Source organism: Rhynchophorus ferrugineus, unplaced genomic scaffold (assembly GCF_030347505.1).
Source record: "Rhynchophorus ferrugineus isolate W39M unplaced genomic scaffold, kcgeb_rfMv2 rfM4, whole genome shotgun sequence".
Taxonomy (NCBI): Eukaryota; Metazoa; Arthropoda; class Insecta; order Coleoptera; family Curculionidae; genus Rhynchophorus; species Rhynchophorus ferrugineus.
This window is the reverse complement of record NW_027472583.1, coordinates 36,664,172-36,690,213: the sequence shown is the minus strand read 5'-3', so window position 1 is coordinate 36,690,213 and position 26,042 is coordinate 36,664,172. Positions and strand designations below refer to the sequence as shown.

The 26,042-nt window shown below is 31.6% G+C and overlaps 1 protein-coding gene and 2 long non-coding RNA genes across 7 annotated transcripts; 1 reads left to right on the top strand and 2 right to left on the bottom strand.

The window, feature by feature from the left end:
* LOC143195023 (uncharacterized) lies at positions 1-18,770 on the bottom strand. Of its 4 annotated transcripts, none has more exons than XM_076401862.1 (5): positions 18,310-18,748; positions 4,416-4,567; positions 4,201-4,308; positions 665-722; positions 1-593 (listed from the first exon to the last, which is right to left on the bottom strand). In XM_076401862.1, exons 1-5 carry the CDS (start codon positions 18,356-18,358, stop codon positions 268-270), a joined length of 693 nt encoding a protein of 230 aa, XP_076257977.1. In that variant the 5' UTR covers positions 18,359-18,748; the 3' UTR covers positions 1-267. The 4 variants fall into 4 exon arrangements, with proteins under 4 accessions (XP_076257977.1, XP_076257980.1, XP_076257979.1 ...); XM_076401865.1 differs by lacking the exon at positions 18,310-18,748 and adding an exon at positions 12,920-13,052; XM_076401864.1 differs by lacking the exon at positions 4,201-4,308 and having other exon boundaries at positions 18,310-18,770.
* Positions 18,771-19,500: 730 nt separating this feature from the next.
* On the bottom strand, positions 19,501-20,781 carry LOC143195022 (uncharacterized). Of its 2 annotated transcripts, XR_013005444.1 has the most exons (3): positions 20,672-20,781; positions 20,330-20,616; positions 19,501-20,273 (listed from the first exon to the last, which is right to left on the bottom strand). It is a non-coding gene; the product is annotated as an uncharacterized LOC143195022 (long non-coding RNA). The 2 variants fall into 2 exon arrangements; XR_013005443.1 differs by having other exon boundaries at positions 19,501-20,616.
* Positions 20,782-21,150: 369 nt separating this feature from the next.
* On the top strand, positions 21,151-25,900 carry LOC143195020 (uncharacterized). The gene is made up of 3 exons (XR_013005440.1): positions 21,151-21,620; positions 24,770-24,934; positions 25,287-25,900. It is a non-coding gene; the product is annotated as an uncharacterized LOC143195020 (long non-coding RNA).
* Positions 25,901-26,042: the final 142 nt, after the last annotated feature.

The following is a 26,042-nucleotide window of genomic DNA, read 5'->3' as shown; positions in this document are numbered from 1 at the left end:
AACAAACATAATATTTTATTCACAATAATATCAATATACAGGATAATAAATAAATAAATATATATTATACCATAAATTAAACAAATATGTAGATTAATATGATAATTAGTCTCTATATCTTACGGTAGTATTATTTTACTTTTTGCATATGTTATAAATTTCCTTATCCAATTCAGCCAACGTAATGGTGCCAAAATAAACATGTCATTGTGATTGTCGATAGCATTTTAGTTTAGTTATCAATAAATGTTTTAATTCATACAGTATTTAACGTTGAAATATTTTTGATAAGTAAAGGAAAACTAACGTAATCCGAGGCTGTTGACTGGCAGATGCTGTATATGGTTGCCTACCACTAGTGTCATTGGCGTCCAGCAGTTCAGCGTCCTCGCCAACGTTCTTTAGCAGATGATAATTAGCTTCTTTCAGAAGGAGGTCACCTTCCACAGGTGTTTTTTCCTTCAGTTTCTTGATGGCCGATTTATTAGTATTAGTCATCCTTTTGTCTGCCCGTATATTCCTAAGGCAGTTTTCATTCCAGATATAATCCCCACTGTTCCTTTGTTCTTTGCCCCTAGAATTTTCAGCTAACTCTGTAAATGTCGGTGAATTACTCAACAATCAATTACTTTAATCAAGGTGAGCTATCGAACGTTAAACTTACCATCCCACGAGTCTGTTAAAGGTTTGGGTTCTTCAACTGTCGTTAGAAGACCGCAACCCTGAAATTTTAAACCAAAATGAGTATCAGGCGCAGTATGGAGAAAGCAAGAAAATACATCCATGATTTTTTATCATTGTTTCATTCAAAATTATTATTAAATTCGTTATAAGTTTTATAATATCTGTCAAAAAAGCAGTGAATATTATTAGAAGAAATGTAATAAATTGATTGATTGATTTATATTGTTGTTTTAGAGGCTACCCAACGCTTTAGCATTTTTTAGAAACTATCAACACAAACCAAGAATTATTAAAGACATGCGAGGTTAAATACCCTACCACAGTTGCGCGTCCCAAGAGATTCAAAAATAATAAGCCAATCAACAGTGACAATGTTTAGAGTTACAAAAAATTTATTAACCAACAACCCATACGACAAACATCGAGACAAAATAAATATCTGGACAAACAAATAAATATAAAATGTTGTATAGATAAAATTTCTACTAAAATAAGGCTGTACAGGTTAAAATTAGACTTTTAAATCCAGACCGATTCGTTCGAGGAAATCAAACAATTTGATAGTGTTAAAGCAACAGTTAATAATATATACAAATAATAATAATGGTCAACAGTTTATAAATTCCTGCATGTCATCAAAACATGGGAGACTGATATTGGTTCCTAACAGTTGGGACACAGGTCTCTCTGTTCGATTCATTAGAAAGGTATTGGTAAATTGGCAGTGACGAATCAATAGCCCATTTAGTTTTACTTGCAAATATCTATTCTTTAAAGAGGTGGCAAAGGAAAAGAAGTCCTTTTTAATAGGCCAAAGTTTGTTTTTTTTTTCAGAAGGTTCCACTCAAGTTGCACTAGGCTATCCTACCATCTATAACTGGATAAAGATCCATGTAATATGAAATATTTACAATTTGTTGGCTTGCTTTAGCGTCTTTGACCAATTCGTTCCCAAGTATGCCCTTGTGATTGGGGATACAGACGAGTATGATGCTTCTACCTTTACCTCACAATTCGAGTACTCTGATAAGATTTGAAGGAATAATTTCTCGAATACTAACGAACTCAAATTCTGTTTATTGTAAGTCGCTAATGTCCAATTTATTTTGACAATTTCAATTGTTTCTGATATCTTTGCGATGAAACATTTTCATCATTTGTAGGCAGAAATAATATAATATAAGAGTAACTCCAGAGCTGACCTGTCTGGGCAATGACTCTTGTATTTTCTTTGAGACCCAGTCTCATTCTTCAATATTTAAGTGGTTCTATAGAAGTGAGGAATTATATGCTAGTTATCGGACTAGATTTAAAAGATACCAGTGTCATTATCAAGGCAGCGTTTTGTATTGTTTCAATTCGTCTTAAATAAATCCTAACAGGTCAATTGAAAAGTCCCCGGCCTGACACATAGATGGCGCTACTAGAATTAAATCCATATTTTTAGTAGACCCTCAAAATATTAGTGTATAAATTTGGCAGCTGTCGAATCATTAGTTTGTGAATTATAGCATTTTGAGTAAAGCAACTTTTGTTATTGTAAAAAATGGATAAAAAGGAATATCGCGTATTGCGAAATACTGCTTTTTGAAGGGAAAAAATACAGTTAAAGCAAAAACTTGACTTGATGCCGAGTTTCTGGACACTGGCCCAGGATAATCAACCATCAAGGATTGGTATGCTAAGTTTAAAAGAGGTGAAATGAGCATGTGGACGTGAGTGGACGCAGTGAACGCGTGAAAAGAGGTTGTTACGGACGGAAACATTTAAAAAATCCACAAAATTATTTTGAATGACCGTAAATTGAAACTGAATCATTCACGAATATTTGGGTATGAGAAAGCTCTGTGCCAAGTGGGTGCCGTGCGAGCTCACTTTTGACCAAAAACAACGACGAGTTGATAATTCCAAGCAGTGTTTGACGATGATTAAGCGTAATAAAACCGAGTTTTTGCATCGATATGTGACAATGGATGAAACATGGCTGCATCATTTCACTTTGAAGTACAATCGACAGTCATCCGAGTGAACTGCACACGATGAACCCACTCCAAAGCGTGGGGAAACGCAATAGTCGGCTGGTAAAGTTATGGCGTCTGTATTTTGGGATGCGCACGGAATTTTCATTGACTACCGTGAAAAAGGAAGGACATCAACAACGACTATTACATCGCGTTATTGGACCGTTTAAAGGACGAAATCACCGAGAAACTGTCGCATATGAATAAAACGAAAGTGTTGCTTCACCAAGACAATGCACCGTGTCACAAATCAGTGAAAACGATGGCAAAAATCCATGAATTGGGCCTCGAGTTGCTTCCTCATCCACCGTATTGCACAGATCAGCCCCCCAGCGACTATTTCCTGTTCGCAGAACTCGAGAGAATTCTCGCTGGGAAGAAATTTTCGTCGAATTAAGAGGTGATCGCCGAAACAGGATTATTTTGAAGCAAAGGACAAATCGTACTACAAAAATGGTATCGAAAAGTTGAAGGGTGACTATAATCAGTGTATCACCCTTGAAGGGAATTATGTTGAATAAAAAAAACTAATTCTGGCAAACAAATATGTTTTACTATGGTAGTTCGGAGACTTTTCAATTGAGCCGTTAGATTCTGATTTATATAAGGAGCAGCCATAATCTAGTTTCGATCTGATTATAGATTTATAGGACCAAATATTAATCGATGCTCAGTTTTCTGCAGGATTGTTTTAAGATACTTAACTGCTTTAGATTTAAAGTCTTCTCTGCATTCTCTCCAGGAGAGATAGCAGTCGATCTTGAGTCCCAGAATTGTAGCAGATGATTTTGTTGATATCACATTATTACCCAATGTGAGGGAATTATGTCTTGGATAGTTTCTGATCTTATAGAGATGTGCAGCAGATGATTTTGAAGGCGATATTTTAAAGCCGAAAGAGGCAGACTACTGAGTGATGATAATCTGACAATTGGCTAAGAACTAAAGAGAGTTTGATCGTCACCAAAAAGACGAATATTGACATCTGAACTTACAGTATGGAATATAGAATCTTTAGCAATATTAGATAATGTGGGACTGAGAATAGGTGCCCGAGAAACACCATTATGTTGAGTATACGCGGGAGATAAGCAGTTTCCTAATATATGGTTGGTTAAAAAGTTTCTAATAAATTAAAAGATATTGTCCCTTATATTCTAGGAATGTGCTTATTTAATAATTCTGTATCTCCAAATTAAATAGAGTTCTTTTTCTATATGCAAGCGTGCAATTGTATGCCTTTTTTAAAGCTTTCCCTAATATTTTGATTTCAGATGAAGGAGAGGGTCAATAGCCAAACGGCCCCAAATGAAATCAAACTGGTAACGGGAGAGAAAAGAGTTAGAATGTAGATGCTAATTTAGTTTTACTCCCACCAATCTCCCAAATATTTTCTAAATATGATTAGTTAGAGAGATCGGTCTGTAGCTAGAGGAAATTTAATAAAGCCAGACATTTAAAGAATGAAGAGAACGATTAAAAATATAATATATACATAATACATGAGTCCCTGGAGGGGCTTGGTCTCCCTTTGGACATATATTGATAATGGTCCATATGGTTGGGGTAACAGTTCTGGGGTACATGTGGTTCTGGGTGGGATCTATAAATTTGTATAAAAATAAAGTTTGAATTGAATTATGTACACAGACATCATTAATATTTTCAGTATATAAATTCAGCTTGTTTGCATATAAATATTATTCTTACCTGAACTTCTGATGCAGTGTTCTCTTGTCTTTGCCAAGCGGCCTCTGAGAGTGCTCTGAGATAACCGAAGAACGAGTATGTTTCCATTTTCGATTTTCCGAACACACAAGGCCTAAATTCGAACCAGCGCCCATCGTTTTTGAAATAGTTTCCTGTAATATATTTTGAAAATGTTTTATTTAATATTTTAAAAAGCGACATTATGGTTATAATAACACAATACAGTGATCTAGTGATCACCTTATGGTCGACACACTATATTAATTTAATGATGTTTCCCTCATAATAGAGTAAAAGAACTAATTTTAAAATGACATATTACTAAGACTTCTTTTCACAATAGTTTCAGATCCCTTAAAACACGAAAAAAGATTAGTAAATCCTACTAACATGGAAGCAATACAACTACTGGACAACGGGCAGGATATCAGAAGATTGAAGCAAACCAAATCATATGAACTTATATAAAGTGTAAACTATAGCTTGAGTTATCATAATTTTCTAATTGCGAAATATATATTGATGTATTTATCTCGCACTCGTCTTGCTTGCGAATTAATCCAAGTACAAATGAAATGTAATAATAAATTAATTTATAATTAAGATTGTACTAAGCACATCTAATAAAGATGTTATTAAAAATATATAAGATTAGTAATGTATTTGATACATAACATTGATTAAATCAATAAACGTCTGTATATTAAAACATGTTGTTTTATATGCAAACTATCTCAAGAACTAACACTCACTAAATTGTTTACATTGAGTTTAATTAAATCTAAAAAATTATATTAAATAATATTAATTAAATATCCATTAACTTTCAATAATCAACAAACTATTATTACTACACCGCTGAACATTATGACAAAGCATCATGAGTAAGGTATCATTATTTTCAAAACTGAAACAGTTTCAGAGCATCAAATATAAGTATACTTGATCTTTCTTTACTTTTTTGTTATAAACATAAGTATTAAATAATAATGAAGTAATACATGTTTGTATGTTAAAACAGCGAATATATGACTAAAACAATTTCGAAAGTAATTAAAACACGCGTATATTAAATCAATAACGAATAAAATTAGTTTTATTTATTTTTTACAATTTAGAAATCTATATTAAAGGAATGTATTTACAATCATTAAACTAAATTATTGAAAATTAAGGTCCATAAGGTAAATAAACAAACTAATTGATACTAGGAATAAAATGTCATATAATCACATATATTTTTACATTAATCATTAAACACCTTAACATTCATCAAAGCTCTAAAGTGTTTACAAATGTACTGTTAATAATTCGTAATTTCTTCGAATTGCCCTGTGTTCCATCTATGCAAATAATGTAGTTAATTTCATTTCAAATCCTGCATATTTTCATTACTTCATTCATTTCATATATGTTTTTATCTTTTATCCATATTTCTCACCTAAATATACATAAAAAAACAATAAATACACCAGGCTGAATACAAGTATCATTTTTTACCTAAATTTCTAAATATAATTGCATTATTTTTTACTTATTTATTTCACTTTTGGACCTCTCCCTTACAGATAGCTCATCTTCAATGGGTCTTGTATGACTTTTATTTATCTATTGCTTTGCTTAACTCTTGATGCACAAATTAACGTATTTATTATCTGCAATATTCGGTTAGTATTTTGTTAAGAAATGTATTTACTAATGAAACCAGAAATTTATCAGAAGTCAATACGATTAAAATTTACGGAAAAATCTTAACAACTCTTTGAATTACCTTCAATAGAATCATATACTATGTCTCCAGAACCATATCAATTAATATCAGTCCTTAAGCAAGAAAAAAATTCACTTTTTATTTTTCTTCCCCAGACATCAAATTAAACCAATATTGTTATTTCGAAAATTTAAATATCTTGTAAGCAAAGAAAACAGACTATTTGCTATTGTTATATTTGAATTTTATTAATCTATTTTGGGATAAAATTTTCACATATAGTCAATTCAAAACAACAGTGACACGAGCATAGAGAAATAGAGTTTTAACTTCATAGGAAATTTTGGCGAAATGCTTCGGGACGTCCAACATGTAGATGTCGCTACCTTTAACACATTACTTGTTTTATTCATTTTTGTGATACATTTAAACTTTCCTTTAAGTACTTATGAACAATTTAGTGATGGTGAAAATAATACCACGAGCCCAGAATATGTACAAATGGAAGTGGATCAAAATCAAAATTATATAGAAGGTAAATTGAAGAAGTCAGTCTGTTCATAACATTTCTGTTCATAATTGTTACCGTTAATTTCTAAACTGTCTTACTATATTTGTAGTGCCATTTCCATCGTTCCAAGCCCATAACCAGGGTGTTCGAAGCAATTATCATCGACATTTGAACAAACTCCAGAAGGTAATGGTAAAGTTTGTATTCATTCAGCCAGTATCCCCTTTTCTGCTCATTCTTACTGTTAATTACTTGACTCTATAACTTTAGTCCAGATGTTCCTATAAGAGCTAACAAAGTTTTACGTTGTTCCGTAGTGTACATCTCAGGTTATTTAGTAAAAATTTTTAAAAAATAAATTAAGTGTGAGTTTTGTTTACATACAATTAGGAAAAAATCAGTAGATCCACAAATTGAGACTGATTTTATAGAGGCAAGACAACATCTCGTGCCCCAGACTCTAAGAAAATTGTTTTAATATACTGTCAGTAGGCCTTTGAGCTATGTCTTATTTTATTCAGCGATTTTTCCACGTCGATAATATAACAAAATGTTTGTCAAATGTTTAAAAAAAAAGTAAATTTAAAACCCTTCAATTGCACATTCTATAATGTTCTTTCGGAAAAAATATTTAAAATACTGACGGAGAGATGGAAGAGATAATTTTGAGAAGTGTTTTGCTTATGACAGGGTATTGCAAAGAATTATTACAATAGATATTCAGGTCGAGGAGGATATTCAGACCAAAACTATCTGTATTTAAGGAAAGAGGCACTGTCGAATATAACACCTTCGGTTTGTGTGAGTTCGATCAGATACATTGAAGAAGAAATTGATAAATGGTAGAATCTTGAGCAAGTCTTTAATAGAGTGGAAATAAACAGCTTGGTTATTAACTTGACCAGTGTTTCTGAAAGTGACAGTGATTGAATGAAACTTTATGAATGTTGGTTTATGATTCAATGCTGACGATTACCAAAACAGGGTAATGAAAGAAAAAACCACTAAAGGTCTGTATACAATTAATGTATAGGGGATTGTATTCTAGTTATTGTTCAGAATATATATGAACGTTTGGTTAACATGTATGAGAAGAGAAATAACACTAACTGTTTTGCAGATATGGCTAATGCATTCAGGAAAATGCAGTGATTAAATGTAGTTTTATCATGAAAGATGTATACAGATAGTAACGGGACAAACTAAAGAGAAATATAGTAATATATCATAATGATTTTACATGGATACATTGCATTAATAAGAATATATCCAAAAAGAAATAAATAAAGAAATAAAAAGAAATAAGCACTAAGCGTTAAACAAATATGCTCTCTAATAAAAGTAAAATACATTACTCAGATATACAATTGTTAATTAAGTGGATTCAGCCTTCGGAGGATATCACTACATACAGAAACCCGCCAAGAACTCTACCGATACTAGTGTGGAAAAAGCTCAATGTATATAATATAATAAAACAACTCTAACCTATAAATTATTGTGACTGTATAATTAATTGTAGTTTTAAGTTCTTCGATAATAAATGCATTTGATGTACTATAATGTTAAAATAAATTATATTTAATAGAACATTTGTTCAATTGCTTTATTTATATTAAAATTTTCTTTTATATCAGAGTCAAAATGTATTAAAACTCAGAGAAGCTGCGGCAACATTGTGACGTTTTGACAGGTCTCCCGTGTCACCGCTATTTTGAATTGACTATATGCAGCGTTTTTCTTTCACAGCTGTCCGACAAAGTGGGCGCTGATTAGCATTAATTTGTTTTCTCTGCAAAAAATGTCAAATATAACTTTATGTGACTATATTATTCTTAAACGTTTTTTTATCCAAACTTGATTTTAAGTACCTCTATTCTTAAATATATTTTATGCATTAAAAAAAAACCTTTATCCCCAGCGAGATTCGAGTAGTTATTTTCGGCGAGTCAAACTCTTAGCCCGCATGGCTACCCGCTTGGTTTGAATATATTTCGTGTCACCAATATGACGGATATACCATATTGCTTGATTTAGACGTTTTTCGTATTATTGTAATATATTTATTTGTAGCGAATATTACACAAACATTTTAGGACTAAAAATTCTTCCTCGATATTTATCCGTGCCAAATTCCACGCCTCCAGGTGTCCCCGTTTTCTCCAAAAACGGAGGCAAAATTTTCGCTAAGCCGATTAATATATAGATGATCCCCTGTTATTACATGTTAGCACAGTTGTGAATTATTTCAGTCAAAATCGGTCAAAAAGGTTAAAAATCAAGTTTCACAATAAAGTGCACATGGCTTAAAGAGCTCTACCATGCATACGCATACACCATGGGATTTGACTATAAAATATAGAGAAAGAAAAATTAATTAATGATGAATTGGGAGCCGAGAAAAACCGGCGAACCGATCTATACGTGTATGCTTTGGAGAATCCGAAATTATGTAAAAATCATTGGTTACATCTCTTTATATTTTTTTATGTATAATTTTTAAACGAAATTTGTTTTTATAGCACGGTTTTATAGCATTTGTCAAAAATTATTTATTAACTGACTTCAAAAAAGGAGGAGATTCCATGTTCGGCTATATATATATATATATATATATATATATATATATATATATATATATATATATATATATATATATTTTTTTTTTAATGTATGTTCGATTTCTCCATTAATTATGGACCAATTTTCAAAATTATTTATTTATTCGAAAGAGTGCCCTTCCGAGGTGGGCCAATTGGAACCAAATTAGGATCAGTTGGGGGGAAGGGGGAAACTCAAGGGAAAACCTCAAATTTCAAAGGCACGTACAATGTTTTCATATATTTTTGTATCTAAAACAATCAGATATTTATGTATAATAGTATTTCTGAACTAATATTACAAAAGATAGAAAGTAGTTTAGCGTAAAAGCCATTCAGTTTGCTTTTTAAGCACTTAATATATCATATGAGAAGTCGTAGAAACATAATAGGCAATTGTTTCTACGGTGTAATAGTTCGAAAGTTAAGCTCACATGCGAAAGTCTCGGGTTCGATTTCCAACAGAGCAGCAACTTTCTTTTTTTTTGTTTGGTTGGAACATTTGTCAAATAACCTAGACTAGGTAGCGGGCTCCAGTGCCTAAAACATTCCTTATTTTCAATCATTGTTTCATATTCCTATTCTTCAACGTACGGGCTATACTTTTACTTGCGCTATCCATTGTAATACTTAATAAAATAATTGCGTAATTTATTGAGTAAATATTTCGCTCTAAAAGGAGAAAAATAAAATATTTTTACGAAAAAAACTGAACAGACTTCAAAAAATAAATAAGGAACTCTCCAAAATGTATAAAATAATCAAACTTAGACTTTTAACACAAGAAAAAGTTGTAAAATAAAATGTGTACGTAATGATCGTTGTAATAACTACATAACAATCAGTTTAAAATTAGTACCGAGCTTAAAAGCTTAAAGTTACAACGATTATTGCATACATATTTTATTTTATAACGTTTTTTTTTGTGTTAAAAGTCTAAGTTTCATTATTTTTTATATTTCAGAGAGTTCCTTATTTATTTTTTGAAGTCGGTTCAATTTTATTTAATAAAAATATTTTTTAAGTATACATTCGAAACAAAGGCGTTGTGTTCCAAGATTTGAGTGTTCAAATAGCGGATCTTGCTCTAGCCCAGTAATGTAGAAACAATGATAAAATAGAGAAAATTTTATGAGCTTCTGTTTAAGTACAGGAAGGTTTGTTTCTTGCACTTCACACTGAATAATTATTGAATCATGTTATATTCCAATGATGATACAACTCCCAACTTAACTAAAATTCCCAATCAACATTTATGTCAGTAAACGTCAGTATTTTTAATAGAATATTATCTGAAATATCCGCAATAAGATATTGTGATAATAAGGTTGAAGAGCTAATTAAGAAGTTAAGTTGACGTTTGTTTTGTTCTATGAGAAAAGTCAGTATAATTTCAACGGACAACTTTATATACAATTTCATATTAAACGTTGTTGCAGAAATGGAACATTTTCCAATAACGTTTAATCAAGAGGATATTATTTACACATGTCATATTTAATGTTAAAAAATAAACATTTCAATTTATTTTCAATCATAATTATATTCTTGAGCTAATGGAAGTGTTTCATATCTGTTAATTTGTTATCTTTGAATAAATAGAATACCCATAATAATAGTTAATAGTATTTAAATAAATATATTAATTTAAGTATTTTTGTTTAATTGCTCGTTATAAATATTCGCTTTCTGTAGTGCATTTGAAGGGTAAAACGTTGGAATAATTTAATATACCTCACCTTCTACGTGTCTTTAACTTAGAGTCCACTTAAGTTGTATTAAGAGTAGTACACAACACAGTAACATCTACAGAGATGTTGTAGGTCACAAACGAAACTCACAGCCAAAAAAACTACAGACCAGCTTTTGATAAGTGATTTAACGTTATTATTGGATTAAGTTAACATTATTTAAGTTTCGCTACTAGAGTCTATATTTATTATCATTATTCTTTCAGCATTCCACAATGCATTTGATGGAATTTAAGTTTAGAGACTATATGAATATTAAAAATGTAAATTATCGTTATTTGGGGTGATGTCAAGAGAAATCACAGTTGAAGCTGATAAAAATTTCAAAAACAGGTCAATTGAAAAGTCCCCGTCCTAACACATAGATGACGCTACTAGAATTAAATACATATGTTTTTAGTTATCCCTAACCCTGAAAAAATGCGTGTATATATTTGACAGCTGTCTGATAATTAGTTTGTGAACTATATCATTTTGAGTGAAGCAACTTTTGTTATTGTGAAATAAATGGATAAAAAGGAATTTCGCTTGTTGATTAAATATTGCTTTTTGAAGGGAAAAAATACAGTTGAAGCAAAAACTTGGCTTGAGGTCGAGTTTCCGGACACTGCCCCAGGAAAATCAACCATCAAGGATTGGTACGCTAAGCTTAGACGTGGTGAAGTGACCACCGAAAACGGTGAACGTCCATAATACAGGACGACAAAAAAAATATTGCTTAAAGAATATCTCAAAAAACAAGAAGAAATCAAGAAGCTTATATATCACTTTATAAGGAGTTCTCATCAGGGTAGTATTTTCCATAAAACTATCGATATGATTATTATCTTACGAATGAATTTTAGGTAGTGTACGATACGTCAAGAAGGGTTACAGGCAAAAAATTGATTTCAGTCTGTCTATATAAGTTTTTTTTTGTTAAGAATGTTATAAGACTCAATATTGAAGCAAATACAAGTAGCCAATATGAATCCCAGAATAATATTCGACAATTGAATTTTGACAAGGTAATGGGAAATTATATATTTAAGTAATTTCAATTAATCGTCCAGTTTACAGGCTTTGCAGAAGTGCAGGAAAATATTGTACTTGCTACAGCTGTATGATTTGTTGATAAGAAAAAGTAATCTGCCAAAATATCAAAGAAGAGAAAAGCAGACCTAAGCAGAAATAAAAAAAAATAGTTGAAAGGTGTATACATGCATATATATATATATATATATATATATATATATATATATATATATATATATATTTCTATTGCAACTTTTATTGTATCGTAATTAATTAGTAATTAGAGTGAAGTATAAAGGACTGTGTCTACAAGAAAGTTTTTAATTTTATATTATGAATTTTATTTATATATAATACATTTGTAGTATTGTATATTTAAATATGTAAAAATTTAGTAAATAGTTTATGGCATAGTTAAGGTTCATTGTTTTATATCCTCTAATTTATAATTTAAAAGTAATATTAAATTTTAAAATATAAAAATGAATATAATATAAACATTTAGTGTTATGCTGTTTGTTGTTTCTTTACCTCCTCTAAATGTTTCGTAAATTAAGGTCATGTTCTTAATGTTTTTTTAGTCATTTTTAATATATACACATATGTATGGTATATATAGCTTAATATAAAACTTATGAACATTACCCTTTATTTTAATAACCAATACAGAGTATATGTTAAGCTTCGAAGGCTAACACTATGCCGATATCAGAAGTTTGGTTATAGATACAGTCCTACTCATGACGTCACAAGCAATACTGAGAATATTCAAATATTTCTAAAACTGGGGACGCGCGCGCCAGCGCAGTATAGTCAATCTACCCGACCACGATGATTTTTAATGTATCCTAACATTCGCACAGTTAAGTGTTTATATAAAATCACATATTGCTGGCGGAGCTCATGCTTAAGGATACCTCAATCTCACAATAGATGACATGACGATCTTGTTTAATCATTTCGCACACAGCATCGATGTTTTCTGGTACAATAGCCGATTTTGGATGACCTTCACGAAACTCGTCGCACAGCGAACTACGACCACGACTGAATTCACTAAACCAGCGACACACGGTGGTTTTTGATGGAGCTTCATCGTGAAAAGTCAAATTAAGTTGATTGATGCACTCTTGTTGTGATAATCCACGTCGAAAGTTGTAAAAAATCATCGCACTAAAATATTCACGATTCTGTTCCATTTTTTGCCGAGACGAAACTTTCAACTAAAAATAAAATAAACAAATAGCGTCCGTGCGACAACATGTCAAACTTTACGATGGCACCGTCTGGAGATCGACTCACATGAAAACAGTGTTGCCAATTCCCGAAATATAAATAGTGACCTTCGTATCTGCGGTACAGCAGCAACTTATAATGTACGGATAATTTAGATTTTCTTCCAAATAATCAATGTATTTCTTTGTATTTTAATTCGAGTTTTTTCTTTTCTTTTTGATATGTTTTTTTGAACGAATAATTGTCAAGAAACAAGTTCATCAAGTTCATCAACATCAAGTGGATATATATTTAATGCTTGTTTGAGGCACCTCTTAAAATAGCACACATAATTATGGTTAGAAAACTAATGTTGCTGCTACCTGCAATATCCAAATTATTTGAAAAACTACTATTAATATACGTTAACCAAAGTTAAACCTTGGATTATAAGTGATTATTGAAAAGGCGTTTAAAAAAAAAGCATTAAGTTCTTCAGCATTAGGGGCTAATCCTGAATAACTATTGTTAATTGGGTCGTATTTTTTCGGAAGCCAATTCAGGTCAGAAATATAAATACAAAATATGGTCTTCACGTGTTTTCTGGAAAGGTCCATCTCATTTTTGCGGACGGATGAAAGAACCTAATATACTGAAATAAAATCACTAAAATAACTTTAGATAAAAGTAGTTTCGTTGTTACCTAATGAATAGCTTTAAAATTGCATATATCTGGTATTATTCTATTCAATAAAGCCCCGTTAATTAATGTAATTAATTAATGTAAAGGTTTAATAACTAACATATTCCAGAAGGTGAAAAAAAAAGAAAAAATGCAGCGCTGGAAAATTATGTTGTGTTTATGGTGATGTGATATGTGATGATAATAAATGAACACCACTGCAAAGTTGGTCTGTCTATTTTGGTTCTGGACATCTTGATGTTGAAGATAGACTTTAACCCTATTTAAGGCTTATCGCTGAAAAGATCGATGAAAAATAGGACATTACTTATTCTCCAACATATTATTTCAAGATTATTTGGCATCCTATATTACGATATTGCATTTTACATCAAATAATTTATGGATTAATATCTATGAGTATCTTCCCTTTTCGAAAGGAGAAACTTAGTTGTAAGACTAACCTGGTAAACTCAGAAAGATGTTTCTCTCGATAAAATTTAATGTATCATAATCATTCATTTTCAATTTTCCCACACATATCAAAAATATATTAATGCGCATGGAGAATTGACTGCATCAGAGAATGTTATTATCTTTGGATGGATCATGGATGAAATGGATCATCAATCGGTATACGTAAAAGCTCATGGCTCTAACTTCTTTTTTTATTTCTACACATGAGACATAATGCTGTCTGATAAATTCGAACGTGTAATCGAACTTGCCTACCAAAGTCGTTCGTTTGTCAAACGTATTCAAAACAATAGTGGTAAGAGGTTATAAACCGGTAAACGTTGTTTTAATGCTTTGCCTGTTTTGATAAATTTCAAATCGCTGCTTATTGCGTCACTCTGATTGAAAATTTCGAAGCTAGACAGAACAGATTGCGTCTCCAATCAGTCACTTTGAAGAACGAAGATAATGGAGGCCCCCTCTTGCCGGTAAAGTAAACATTTTTACTGTTAGATACTAATTTATTGCGATTTTGTTGCAGCAGCCCTGAATGAACACGGTCACTAAATTATATCAAAAAATGAAAAATATAATCTTGAATTCACAAAAAAATATCCTTATACGAAGCGGTTGACGAATGAAGATAAGTTTAATGTTAGCTCTATCAGAGATTAAATAAATGAAATGTATCAAAACTGTGAGTAGTTTTTCAATACAAACATAATTTAATATATTTATTTCAGAGAAAAATGTTAGTCTGAAAAGTATCGAAGAGGTCTAATGGAACTTTTAAACTTTTAGAAGATAGAACTTTTAAAAGAATACAATTTTCAAAAGTATATAATAAAATGAAAGGTGACTTATTATTTCAATTTATGTATTTAGATGAGATATAGATATTTCAGAATGGGACCAATGTCCAATGGTCACTCATGGCAAGATGATAACAAAAATAGTGCTATGACAAAAAAAGTTGATGGAAAAAGGTAAACGTTGCAATAACAATTTCTTAGGTTTTATTAGTCATAATATTTATTAATATTTCATTGCAAATATATTTTACTTCATGCTGCAAACAGAAATAATTAATAACACCTTCGGTTTCGATGAGCTCGATCAAACACATTGAAGAAGAAAATGAGATATGATGGAATTGTGAACAAATGTTAAATTGGAAATTGACAGCTTAGTTATTCACTTGAATTGAACTTTCTGAATATGATATGATTCAGCGTTGCCAATTTGTAAGGCAGGGTGATGAGAATGGAAACAACTAAAGGTGGGTATATAATTAATAAATGATAACTGTAGGAAATCTTATTGTAGAGTGTAAAAGATATATGTGCATAGATATGAGTCTAATCGTTCAGAATATACATGAGCATTTAGTTAAAATGTGTCAGGGGCGAAATAATAGTAACTGTTTCGCAGATATGACAAATATATTCAAGAGAATGCAGTGATTAAATATAGTTTTATCAAGAAAGATTAACAGAACTTTCAAAGGAGAAATAAAGTAATATCTTTACAAGGAAACACTGTACCTAAGGACACAAGAACTAAGCATAAAAGTTTATGTTCTCTAATGAAAGTAAAGTATATTATTTGGATATACAACAATAATTTACACAGTCTTAACATATAAACAGTTATAAGTTTATACTTAATTGTAGTTTTAATTTCTTCGATAATATATGCATTTGATGTAATGTTAAAATAAATTATATTTTATTTTGAGTATTTTTGTTTAATTATTTTATTTAGATTATAATTTTGTTGTTTGTCAAATTCACACTGAACTCAAACTCAGAGTTGATAGGGTAACATTGCGACGTTTTGACGTCATCAATTCAGATGATCTAAGTTCACTGTTTTATTGAAAGGACTATATTTATATTTAATAATTTTTATACATACATTAACATTTTAATAGTTTATAATATTTGCATTTACATCTAACTTTATTTCATTATTTTTTGTGAAAAATTACATTTGGGTTTTATTTTAAATTTAAATGGTCAGTAAAATGTGACGTCAGAGATTAGTCATGCGAGATGCTACTCGTAGGTCACCGAATTCGTATGAAATCCTCAACCAATGAAATGCGTTCCTAACAAAATATTTTCTTCATATGTATTTGTAATGGTTATTTTAATTAACCAATGAAATGCAGCAGAATCTCAGCGCCTTCTCTGCTAAGACTACACAGAATAGTTTCTCAATTATATGTATTAAGTTAACGCTCTATAACTACTCTATGAATATTATATAGAGGTTTTACTTAAATAGGCGAAACCGAAGAAATGTTTTGCGTGGTCCGTTCGATGCTGGCTCTGAGACCACTTTTTTAATTGGTTGATTTGAATTGGCCTACAAAGGTATTTATTTGGCTCATTTCTATAACGCGATTGCTTGTTTCAATTTGTTTACAACGCAATTTTTATGTGTAAAATCAGCATTTTTGTGTCTTAAATATAATCATTATTTGATTATAATATATCTTCATTCTCAAATGTATTGCATATCCAATGTATGTGTGGAAATAAAAACCAGACGTAGTTTTCCTTGAAACAAACAGCCCAAGTTAGCTATACTAAGGATGTGTGTGTGTAACTTAGCATTGCTTTTATCTGGTACGTATACAATTATTTATATAAAGCATTTGTGTTCATATATATTATTACATACAAGAATGCAACAGAACAAATCATGAAAATATTACCCACATTTTAAAACCAAAATGTATCCAAATGAGGCAATGATTAAATTACATTGAAGGTAAATGTGATTTTATTACATGAAACGTTTTTGTTACCCTTTAAAAAGTTGTTTGTAAAGTGCCATCAATTTAAAAGTTAATTATTTTGAAGTGGTTCATTTTCTTGAAACAAATGTATATTGGTTAAGATAATTATAATTAATATTCTTGCTTGAGGCTCCTTAACCGAGAAAACCTTTTCAACAAGGATGTTAATAAAATACATTAATACAAAATAATTTAATAAAATTTGTAGATGAACAAGATGAGCTTGATTTTATAGACAAGAGATTGTCATGCTTGCTTTATTATATTGTTAATAGATGCTTAAGCTGTCTTTTTGATTCCTCCATTTTACCATAATGAGAGCACAGCAGTAATTTTGATATATATCATACATTTTAATTTTTTGTTGCTGTTCTTTAAAGTATTACTTTTTGGTATGCTCACTCGATTCTGACGTATATACGATTTAACTGTTTTAATTATCCGTTCCATAATTTTCACAATAACATTGTAATAATATTATATTATAACTTGCCTTGCTTGTTAGATTGTTTTTATGTCTACAATATTTGTATTTATATAGAATTTTGTATTAATAAATGTTTTTGAAAAATTTACTTTGGTTTTATTTGAAATTTAATTGGCCAGTAGAATCTGATGCCAGAGGTTAGTCACGTGATGCGTATGAAATGGTCGATCAATGAAATGTTCTCTTAATAAAATATTTTCATTACAGATGTCTGTTATGGTATTTTAAACTAACCAATGAAATTCAGCGAATGACGTTCTCAGCGCCTTCCTGCAGAGACCACGCAAAACAATGCTGAAATTATTTGCATTAAGTTAACACTCTATATATTACTCTATGGTTCGGCTTAGTTTTATTTATTGAAGACAGCACGTTTTACTTTTAATATTGAAAATAATATATCACCACTGTAATATAATATTTAATTTATTCTGCATCTAGCAATCGCCATTATTGTGGCTAAAAAATCTTGTTAAGATTCAGCTAACGTAACGGTATCAACTAAATAGAGGAGTAAATTAGACACTCGTCTAACAGAAACATGTTATTTTAGTTCTCGATAGCAATAATATTTTTGTTTTTTTAATACAATAAATAATTTATAATTCAATATTTTACAGAATATAACCGAAATATTGTTGTAAAGTAAACAAAATCTAACCTGATCTGAAGCTATTGGTTCGTAGATACCTCGTCTTGTTTTGTCTCATTAGCACAATTCATTCTAACATTTAAAAGTTGCTGTCGAAAAACTTGAAGAAAGAGATCGCTGCCCACTGCTGCTTCGATATCGATCTGTTGTTAAAGTTATCGACCTGTTCTATAGCTAGATTTGGCCATATATTTTTCAGGCAAACCTCTTTCAATATGGAATCGTTGCTGCTGTTCAGTGCCTTGTAGATTTTACCCAGAAAGGGCTACCTGTTAGAGTAGTGATGGTGATGATAGTTAAAAGACAATTATCAACTTGTCTTAAAAAAACAGATAATATTGACCAAACGAATTGCTGATAAGATAATAAACATAAATCGACTGAATAATGCCAAATATCTAAAGAATTCAAAGCTGCTGTTCAATTTAGATATTATTCTTGGTATGAAACTAGTTTGTAAAATTTGCATCCTGTAAAATTACCGAGTTAAAAAACCGATACGTCTTCTATGTATATAAAAGTATAAAAATATATATTAAAAATATTGCCTTTCTTTAACCTCGCTAAAACTCGAGACCAACTGGACCGATTCACGCCCAGGGCAGGTTTATATGATGATAAAATATGAAATAATCGCGACAAAAATAGTAAAAACAATTATTTTGTTTACAACATAATTAATAGTTTCACTGTCACAAAGGATCTACATTTTTGTGGTAAAATATTTAAAAATATTAATTGAAAAAACTACCGACCATTATTATCAAAACGTGATTAGAATATATAATACAAATAGTTTAATACTTTACCCTAATTCATATATTTCATACAAATGTAGATATTTCTCGATAGGTATATCGATTCGAAAAAGTGAAAAATAATGACATATATGTCAAATATATAGTATAGTGCTGGTTTATGTCAAAGCAAACTTTGTAAGTGTACTTTACATTCGTTATTATTTACTCATAAAGTTAGTGCCAGAGCACTTTCTGTACTTTTACTGTTACAATGCCAAGATGAAGAGGACCGGACCGGCTATTTAGGACCTATAGTCTATTCAAAGTTTTTTTAGTAATGCGTCGTGGATATTTGTGACGGCGAAACATTACAATGTTGCCGCATCAACTCTGAGTTTTAGTTCAGGTTGGCTTTGAAATACAAGAAAATTCTAATCTAAATAAAACAATTGAACAAAAATGTTATCAAATATAATTTAATTTTACATTATAGTACATCTAATACATATATTATCGAAGGACTTAAAACTGCAATTAAGAACACAGGTATAATAGTTTATAGGTTAGATTTGTTTTGTTTACATTTAACTCTTTTCCACACCATCTATGAGGTAGAGTTTCTAGGGGCGTTCTTTTTTATGTACTGTTATCACCCTGGATGCCTAATTCACCTAATTAACAATTGTATATCTGAGAGTCATATTTTACTTTCATTCGAGAGCATATTTATTTTTTACATTTAATTCTTGCTTCCTTCGATGGCGTGTTTACTTGGCAAGTCATCTTGCTATGGTGTACCTGTGTACACCATTCTTGATAAAATTAATCACTGAATTCTATCTAATTCATTTACTATATCTACAAAATAGTATTCATTTTCTTCTCATACGTTCTAACCTAATGCTCATGTTTAATTTTGAACAATTGCAATCATATCTGTGCACACAAATCTTTCACGCCCTACAATACTATTTTCTACAGTTATATTAAATTAATTATGTGCATACCTTTAGTTGTTTTCACTCTCATCACTCTGTTTCAGAAATTTCCAGCATTGCACAGCATTATCACATATCCTGAAAGTTTCCTTCAGTCACAGGCTTGTTTGATTACGGAAATATCTTATCGAGTTCATCTAAACCGAAGATGTTATGATTGACAATGCTTCCTTCCACATATCCAAACAGTTTTTGATTGAATGCCCTTCTCAACCAGTAATATATCTGCAATTAACTATTAATAAATATAATGACCAACAAAACCCAATTGAATACTATTGTAACTTTTACCTTTTTCCATCAATTTTTATTGTCTTTACACTTTTTTTGTTACTGTCTTGCCAAGAGTGCCACAATGAACCATTTTGAAATATTCAAGTTTCTTATATTATTTTATGTCTTTAGCTGAATTCTTTTTAAGGTAATGTCTGGAAGTTCCATTAAACCTCTTCGAGGGTTATCTTTACAATATTTAAACCTTATATTCTGTAAGAATGTATGAAAGAATGTCTTACATCTCCCAAAAAGCTGCCTGTCCCTAATTCTTTTATGTATACTTTCCAGAGAGACAATTTTCTCTAAAATAATTTTATTAAATTATGTTTATATCGATAAAATAGTTTGTGTACTTACTGTTCTTATACATTTCGTATATTTGGTCTCGAATAGAGCCATATCAAGATGGTCAAGATTCGTCACCTACTTTGTATGTAGACGAGTTTTCTTGGGTGCAGCAAACCGCTAAAACATTTTCAATAAAATTTTAGGGACTTATATTATTTAATATCATCAATAATTACCTCTCTAACGGAATTTACTGACAAAAATGAGCCTCCGTTATCTCGTTCCTTTTCGAAATAACCTATTAAAGCCGCAATCAATTTGTGACCCTGAATATTTACTGTTTTAGGCATTTTCAAACAATGTGATATGATATTACGGAGCCACTTAAAATTTATCAAAATAAAGGGCTAAAATGATGTTTGCCGGTTTATAACCTGTAATAATTATAACTAATATTTTGAATAATTTAGCGTACATCTGACAACCGGAAGGCGACCAGTTGTCAGACGTATGCCAAAGCCAAACTGAATTAAAACTCACAGTTGATACGGCAACATTGTAATGTTTCCACGTCACAAATATCCACGACGCGTTACTAAAAACACTTTGAATAGACTATAGTACAATATAATGTTACACAATACAGTATAAATAGTGTAAGAAACAAAATAGAATACTAATATAAACAATTTTTTTTATAAATAAAATTCAATACATATAAATGTCGACACAAATAAATAGTTTTAAAACAAGTAGGACGATAAAATATAAAGGGTAAAATATGGAGAATTTAAAAGGCATAAATTTTAACAAGTAACGGTACAAAGTTATTAGCCTTTATTATATATACTGGAGCATTCCGATGGTTGCCAGATAATTCATCAGCTTCTCAAAGTCTTTCAACTGGAGAAGTTGTTTCATGGATCCCTCTAGGCCAAAGAACCGGCTCTGGATAGCGTGCCCATGCCACTCGACCAGGATGCGTCTGATGCTCAGCGGGGAACTGCACTTATTACAGGTGGGTGGGTAATCTCCCTTAAGAAGAAACTCTTGAGTTAACTTGCAGTGGCCTATTCGAAGTTGGGAGAAGATACTTAATTTGTGCCTACCAATGTCAAGAATGTTTCACATAGTTAATTATTAGCCATCAGGTCCTAGTGTAATTGATCGAATTTTTTATAAAGTGCCGTATAATGTGAATTTAGGTCTCTGCTCCAGTGAAGAAAGTTCTCCGAAAGCGAGCCTCCCCTCCTATCCGTAAGACGATCAGCTCACTCATTACCCTTATTCCCATATGAGTTGGAACCCACATGTAACAGGTCACTTGAAAAGTCCCTGACCTACCATAGTAAAACAAATTTTTTCACAAATTTTTTTTTTATTCAATATAATTCCCTTCAAGGGTGATACACTAATTATAGCGACCCTACAACTTTTCGATACCATTTTTGTAGTACGATTTGTCCTTTGCTTCAAAATAGGCATGAGTTTCAGCGATCACGAAAAACTCTTCCCAGCGAGCATTCTTTTGAGATATGAGAACAGGAAATAGTCGCTGGGGGGCAGATCTGGAGACTACGGTGGATAAGAAAGCAATTCGAAGGCCAATTCATGGATTTTTGCCATCTTTTTCACTGACTCGTGACACGGTGCACTGTCTTGGTGAAGCAGCACTTACTTTTTCTTCAAATGCTGCCGTTTTTCGGTGATTTCGTCCTTCAAATGGTCCAATAACGCTATGTAATAGTCGCTGTTGATGGTCCTTCCTTTTTCAAGGTAGTCAATGAAAATTAGTCCATTCGTATCCCAAAACACAGACACCATAACCTTGCCAGCCGAATGTTGCATTTTTCCACGCTTAGGAGCAGGTTCATCGTGTGCAGTCCACTCGGATGACAGTCGATTGAACTTCGGAGTGGAATAATGGAGCCATGTTTCATCCATTGTCACATATCGACGCAAAAGCAAAAACTCGGGTTTTTACGCTTGATCATCTTCAAACACTGCTCCGAATCATCAACTCGTCGTTGTTTTTGGTCAAAAGTGAGCTCGCGCGACACCCATTTTGCACAGAGCTTTCTCATACCCAAATATTCGTTAATGATATGATGTACACGTTGAGTTGATATCTTTAGAGTGCCTGCTATTTCATTCAATTTCAATTTACGGACATTCAAAATCATTTTATGAATTTTTTTATTGTTTTCGTCGATAATAACCTCTTTTGGGCGTCCGCTGCGTTCACCGTCTTCGGTGCTCATTTTACCACGTCTAAACTTAGCGTAACAATCCTTGATGGTTGATTTTCCTGGGGCAGTGTCCGGAAACTCAACATGAAGCCAAGTTTTTGCTTCAACTATAATTTTTCCCTTCAAAAAACAATATTACACGGGAAACGGGAAATTCCTTTTTATCCATTTTTTTTAACAATAACAAAAGTTACTTCACTCAAAATACTATGATTCACAAACTAATGATCCGACAGTTGTCAAATTTATACACGCATCTTTTGAAGATTAGGGCTAACTAAAAAGCATGTGGATTTAATTCTAGTAGCGCCATCTATATGTCAGGTCGGGGACTTTTAATTTAACCTGTTAAATGATATTCTTGCCGCTAGTGTAAATAATGGTGTTTAGCTCTCGGATGCACATCAGTGGATGGTGTGTCTGTACTGATCTAAAACTCTCTAGAGAGCTCATGGAGTCAGTGACAATCACCACCGACATCACAGCTAGGCTGTTTTGAGTGTATTTTAGGGTTTTATAGATGGATAGCAATTCGGCAGCAAAATACTTGCCAAAGAGGGCAATTTAAAATGCTCTTCCTTTATTATTGAAGTGCCTGCAGCTCATCCTCCTTAGATCCATCTGTGCAAATTGAGAGATGATTAAAAGATTTTTCCGAAATAATTTGTTTAAAGAGGTAGCGTGCGATAAGAGAACTGAGACCATCCTGGGGAAGAAGCCGCATTGAGAGATCAAGATATAGAGATTCATTTATAAATCTATAGCCAGAAGGAATCTCTAATGATAAGTGATTATAAATTCTCTGGAAGTAATGGCAAGACCCTTTATTCTTCCTATCATAGAGGCACTGCAGCGGGTAGGAAAAAATAGCCCATATTAAAATAGTCTTGGTTTGAATCTTAAAGAGCCTGCATACTTTACCAACAAGAGTTCACGACGAGAATTTAAGGAAGAAATCTCGGCTTCCCAAAGTAAACTGTCAATCGGACTGGTATGAAAGGCTCCTAGGGCAATCCTTAGTGCTGTGTTTTGGATTGAGTTTAGTCTTTTTATATACGAAGAGGCTACTGACATGAAGCAGTGGCAGCCATAATCAAGCTTACTCAACGTTAGCGCTCTATAAATGTTCAAGAGGGCGGTTCTATGAGCACTCCAATGAAAGTTAGCAAGCGAAATAACTAGGCTAATGTCGGTCAGGCATCTGTTCTTTATATATTTGATATGTAAAGGCCAGCTGAGACGTGAGTCAAATATAATTCCCAGGAATTTATGCTCAGGCTTATTACTAATGATATTTCCATCAATAGCCAGAACAGTCAATCGGGGACAGTTTCTTATCCTGCAGTATTGTACGCTGTTAGATTTATCTGGAGAGAACCTAAGGCCATTTGTTTCCGCCCAAGAAGGAAGAATATTAAGTAATGTTTTAAGTAAATCCTGATTCATCTTGTGATCCTGATGAGTATGATAGATACCAACGTTATCTGCAAAGAACGCGTATTTTAATTTGTTTTTGGTATAAAATCTTTGATGGAGTCCCAAACAATTGTGTTCGAGTAACTGAAAATTAAAATATGTTTAGGATTCAACGATTTGGTGCACATCTAACACAACAGAGATGTGTGTTTGATGTGTTTTGTCGATTTTTTAAAATGTTTTCTGGTATTACTACCTCATTTGAACGACCACTACGTTCTGCATCATCGGTGTCTCTACGACCACGTTTGCAATCAACAAACCAACGTTTTATTGTTGTTTCTGATGGAGCGGATGGAGCTATTGCTTCCCTTGAATTGTATTTTTTCCCATCAAGAAACCAAAGCAAGAAAATGTTTTTGATCCATTGTTTTCAAAATAACAAAAGTAGTATCACTATTAGCACAATAACCATTAATTTAAATAATTAATTAATTTTCAGCCCATGTGTTATATTACTCCGATAAAGAAGGGATGGTAATACTATGCCCAAAATTGACAGAGCAGCCTTTAATTCCAGGCAAAATAAACAAAACAAAATTGAAAAGTTGTATACAAGATCTCAATTATACAGTGGGTTCACATTTGGTGCACTTGGCAAATTGGAGTAAGTAATAAGTATTAATAATAGTTGTAATTTTGTCTTGTTTTCAGAAGCTACTCTTCCAAAGGAAGCTGAACAAACAGATGCTATTGTAATATTTTTGGATAAATTATTTAATATTTGCAATTTCAACAAAATAGCCCCTTATTGTCAAGCCTCTTCTGCGAGCAGTATCCTTAAGCTCACAGCACCAGGAATTTTGGAGTGGTGCCATCAATGAAAAATTTAACTACTTTAAGGGGATTTATTCACTTAAACAAATCTATTCTGTCTAAGTTTATAATTAATTATATTTATTTATTTATTTAGAATTTTAATCAAGGTTGTTTAGAGAATTTTTTTGGATTTATTATAGATCATGGAGTCAGGAATATCCTTCAGCCAGTATATTTGAGAAATTATTTGCTCACATGATTTGATGATAGAAAAATTTTGAAGAAGTTGAACATTAGAGTGTTGGTGTTTTAGATAGCTTATATTCTTTTTTAACGGGAAATGTAGTATTATCAGAGGTTGTGGGACCACTAGTTTAGTCTATGTTCTCAGTTCCAGAGGACCTTGCTCTGAGGAAAAGAAGGGAAAAAGAGACAACGTGATATTGTTTATCTATATTATCTATTAGTAGTTCCACATATCAAACACTCGATACTTATTTTATAGCAGCAATGCATCCCCGCAGGCCCCAATTAACCACTCCATCAAGGCTATTTTATTATACTGTTTAGATCTTCAAGCAATCTCTTTTATTTAATTCCTAAATTTTGCCATAAAAATAACATATCAGTTATTTCGAGAGATATCTTTAAAAAAGCAGCTAAATTTTAAGCGTTTTAATTGTCCAATCCATAATGACTTTCAAGGCAAAATTTTAAAAGTTATTGTCAGGTGTTTATTATATCTTCTATATGTTTATCTTATCTTAACAAGTTAATGAAATATTAAAAGGGAAGGACTTAAAGTTTTCCTTCAGTATAGCAAAAGTAGAACATAGAACTCTAAAAGATCCTATAAAATTGATAGCACTAAACTAAATAAAAAATTATATTACCTAGAGTATTATTGAGCTCTTAATTTGTTGTTTTCATTTTCACTTATATTACTTTATTTTTGT

Excerpts from the sequence above, each read along its gene's own strand:
- LOC143195023 (XM_076401862.1), bottom strand. The coding sequence starts at position 18,358 with ATGAGACAAAACAAGACGAGGTATCTACGAACCAATAGCTTCAGATCA. Across the intron at positions 4,568-18,309 it reads AACCAATAGCTTCAGATCAG|GAAACTATTTCAAAAACGAT; the intron begins GTTAGATTTTGT and ends AATATATTACAG. Across the intron at positions 4,309-4,415 it reads ACACTGCATCAGAAGTTCAG|ATCCCACCCAGAACCACATG; the intron begins GTAAGAATAATA and ends ACAAATTTATAG.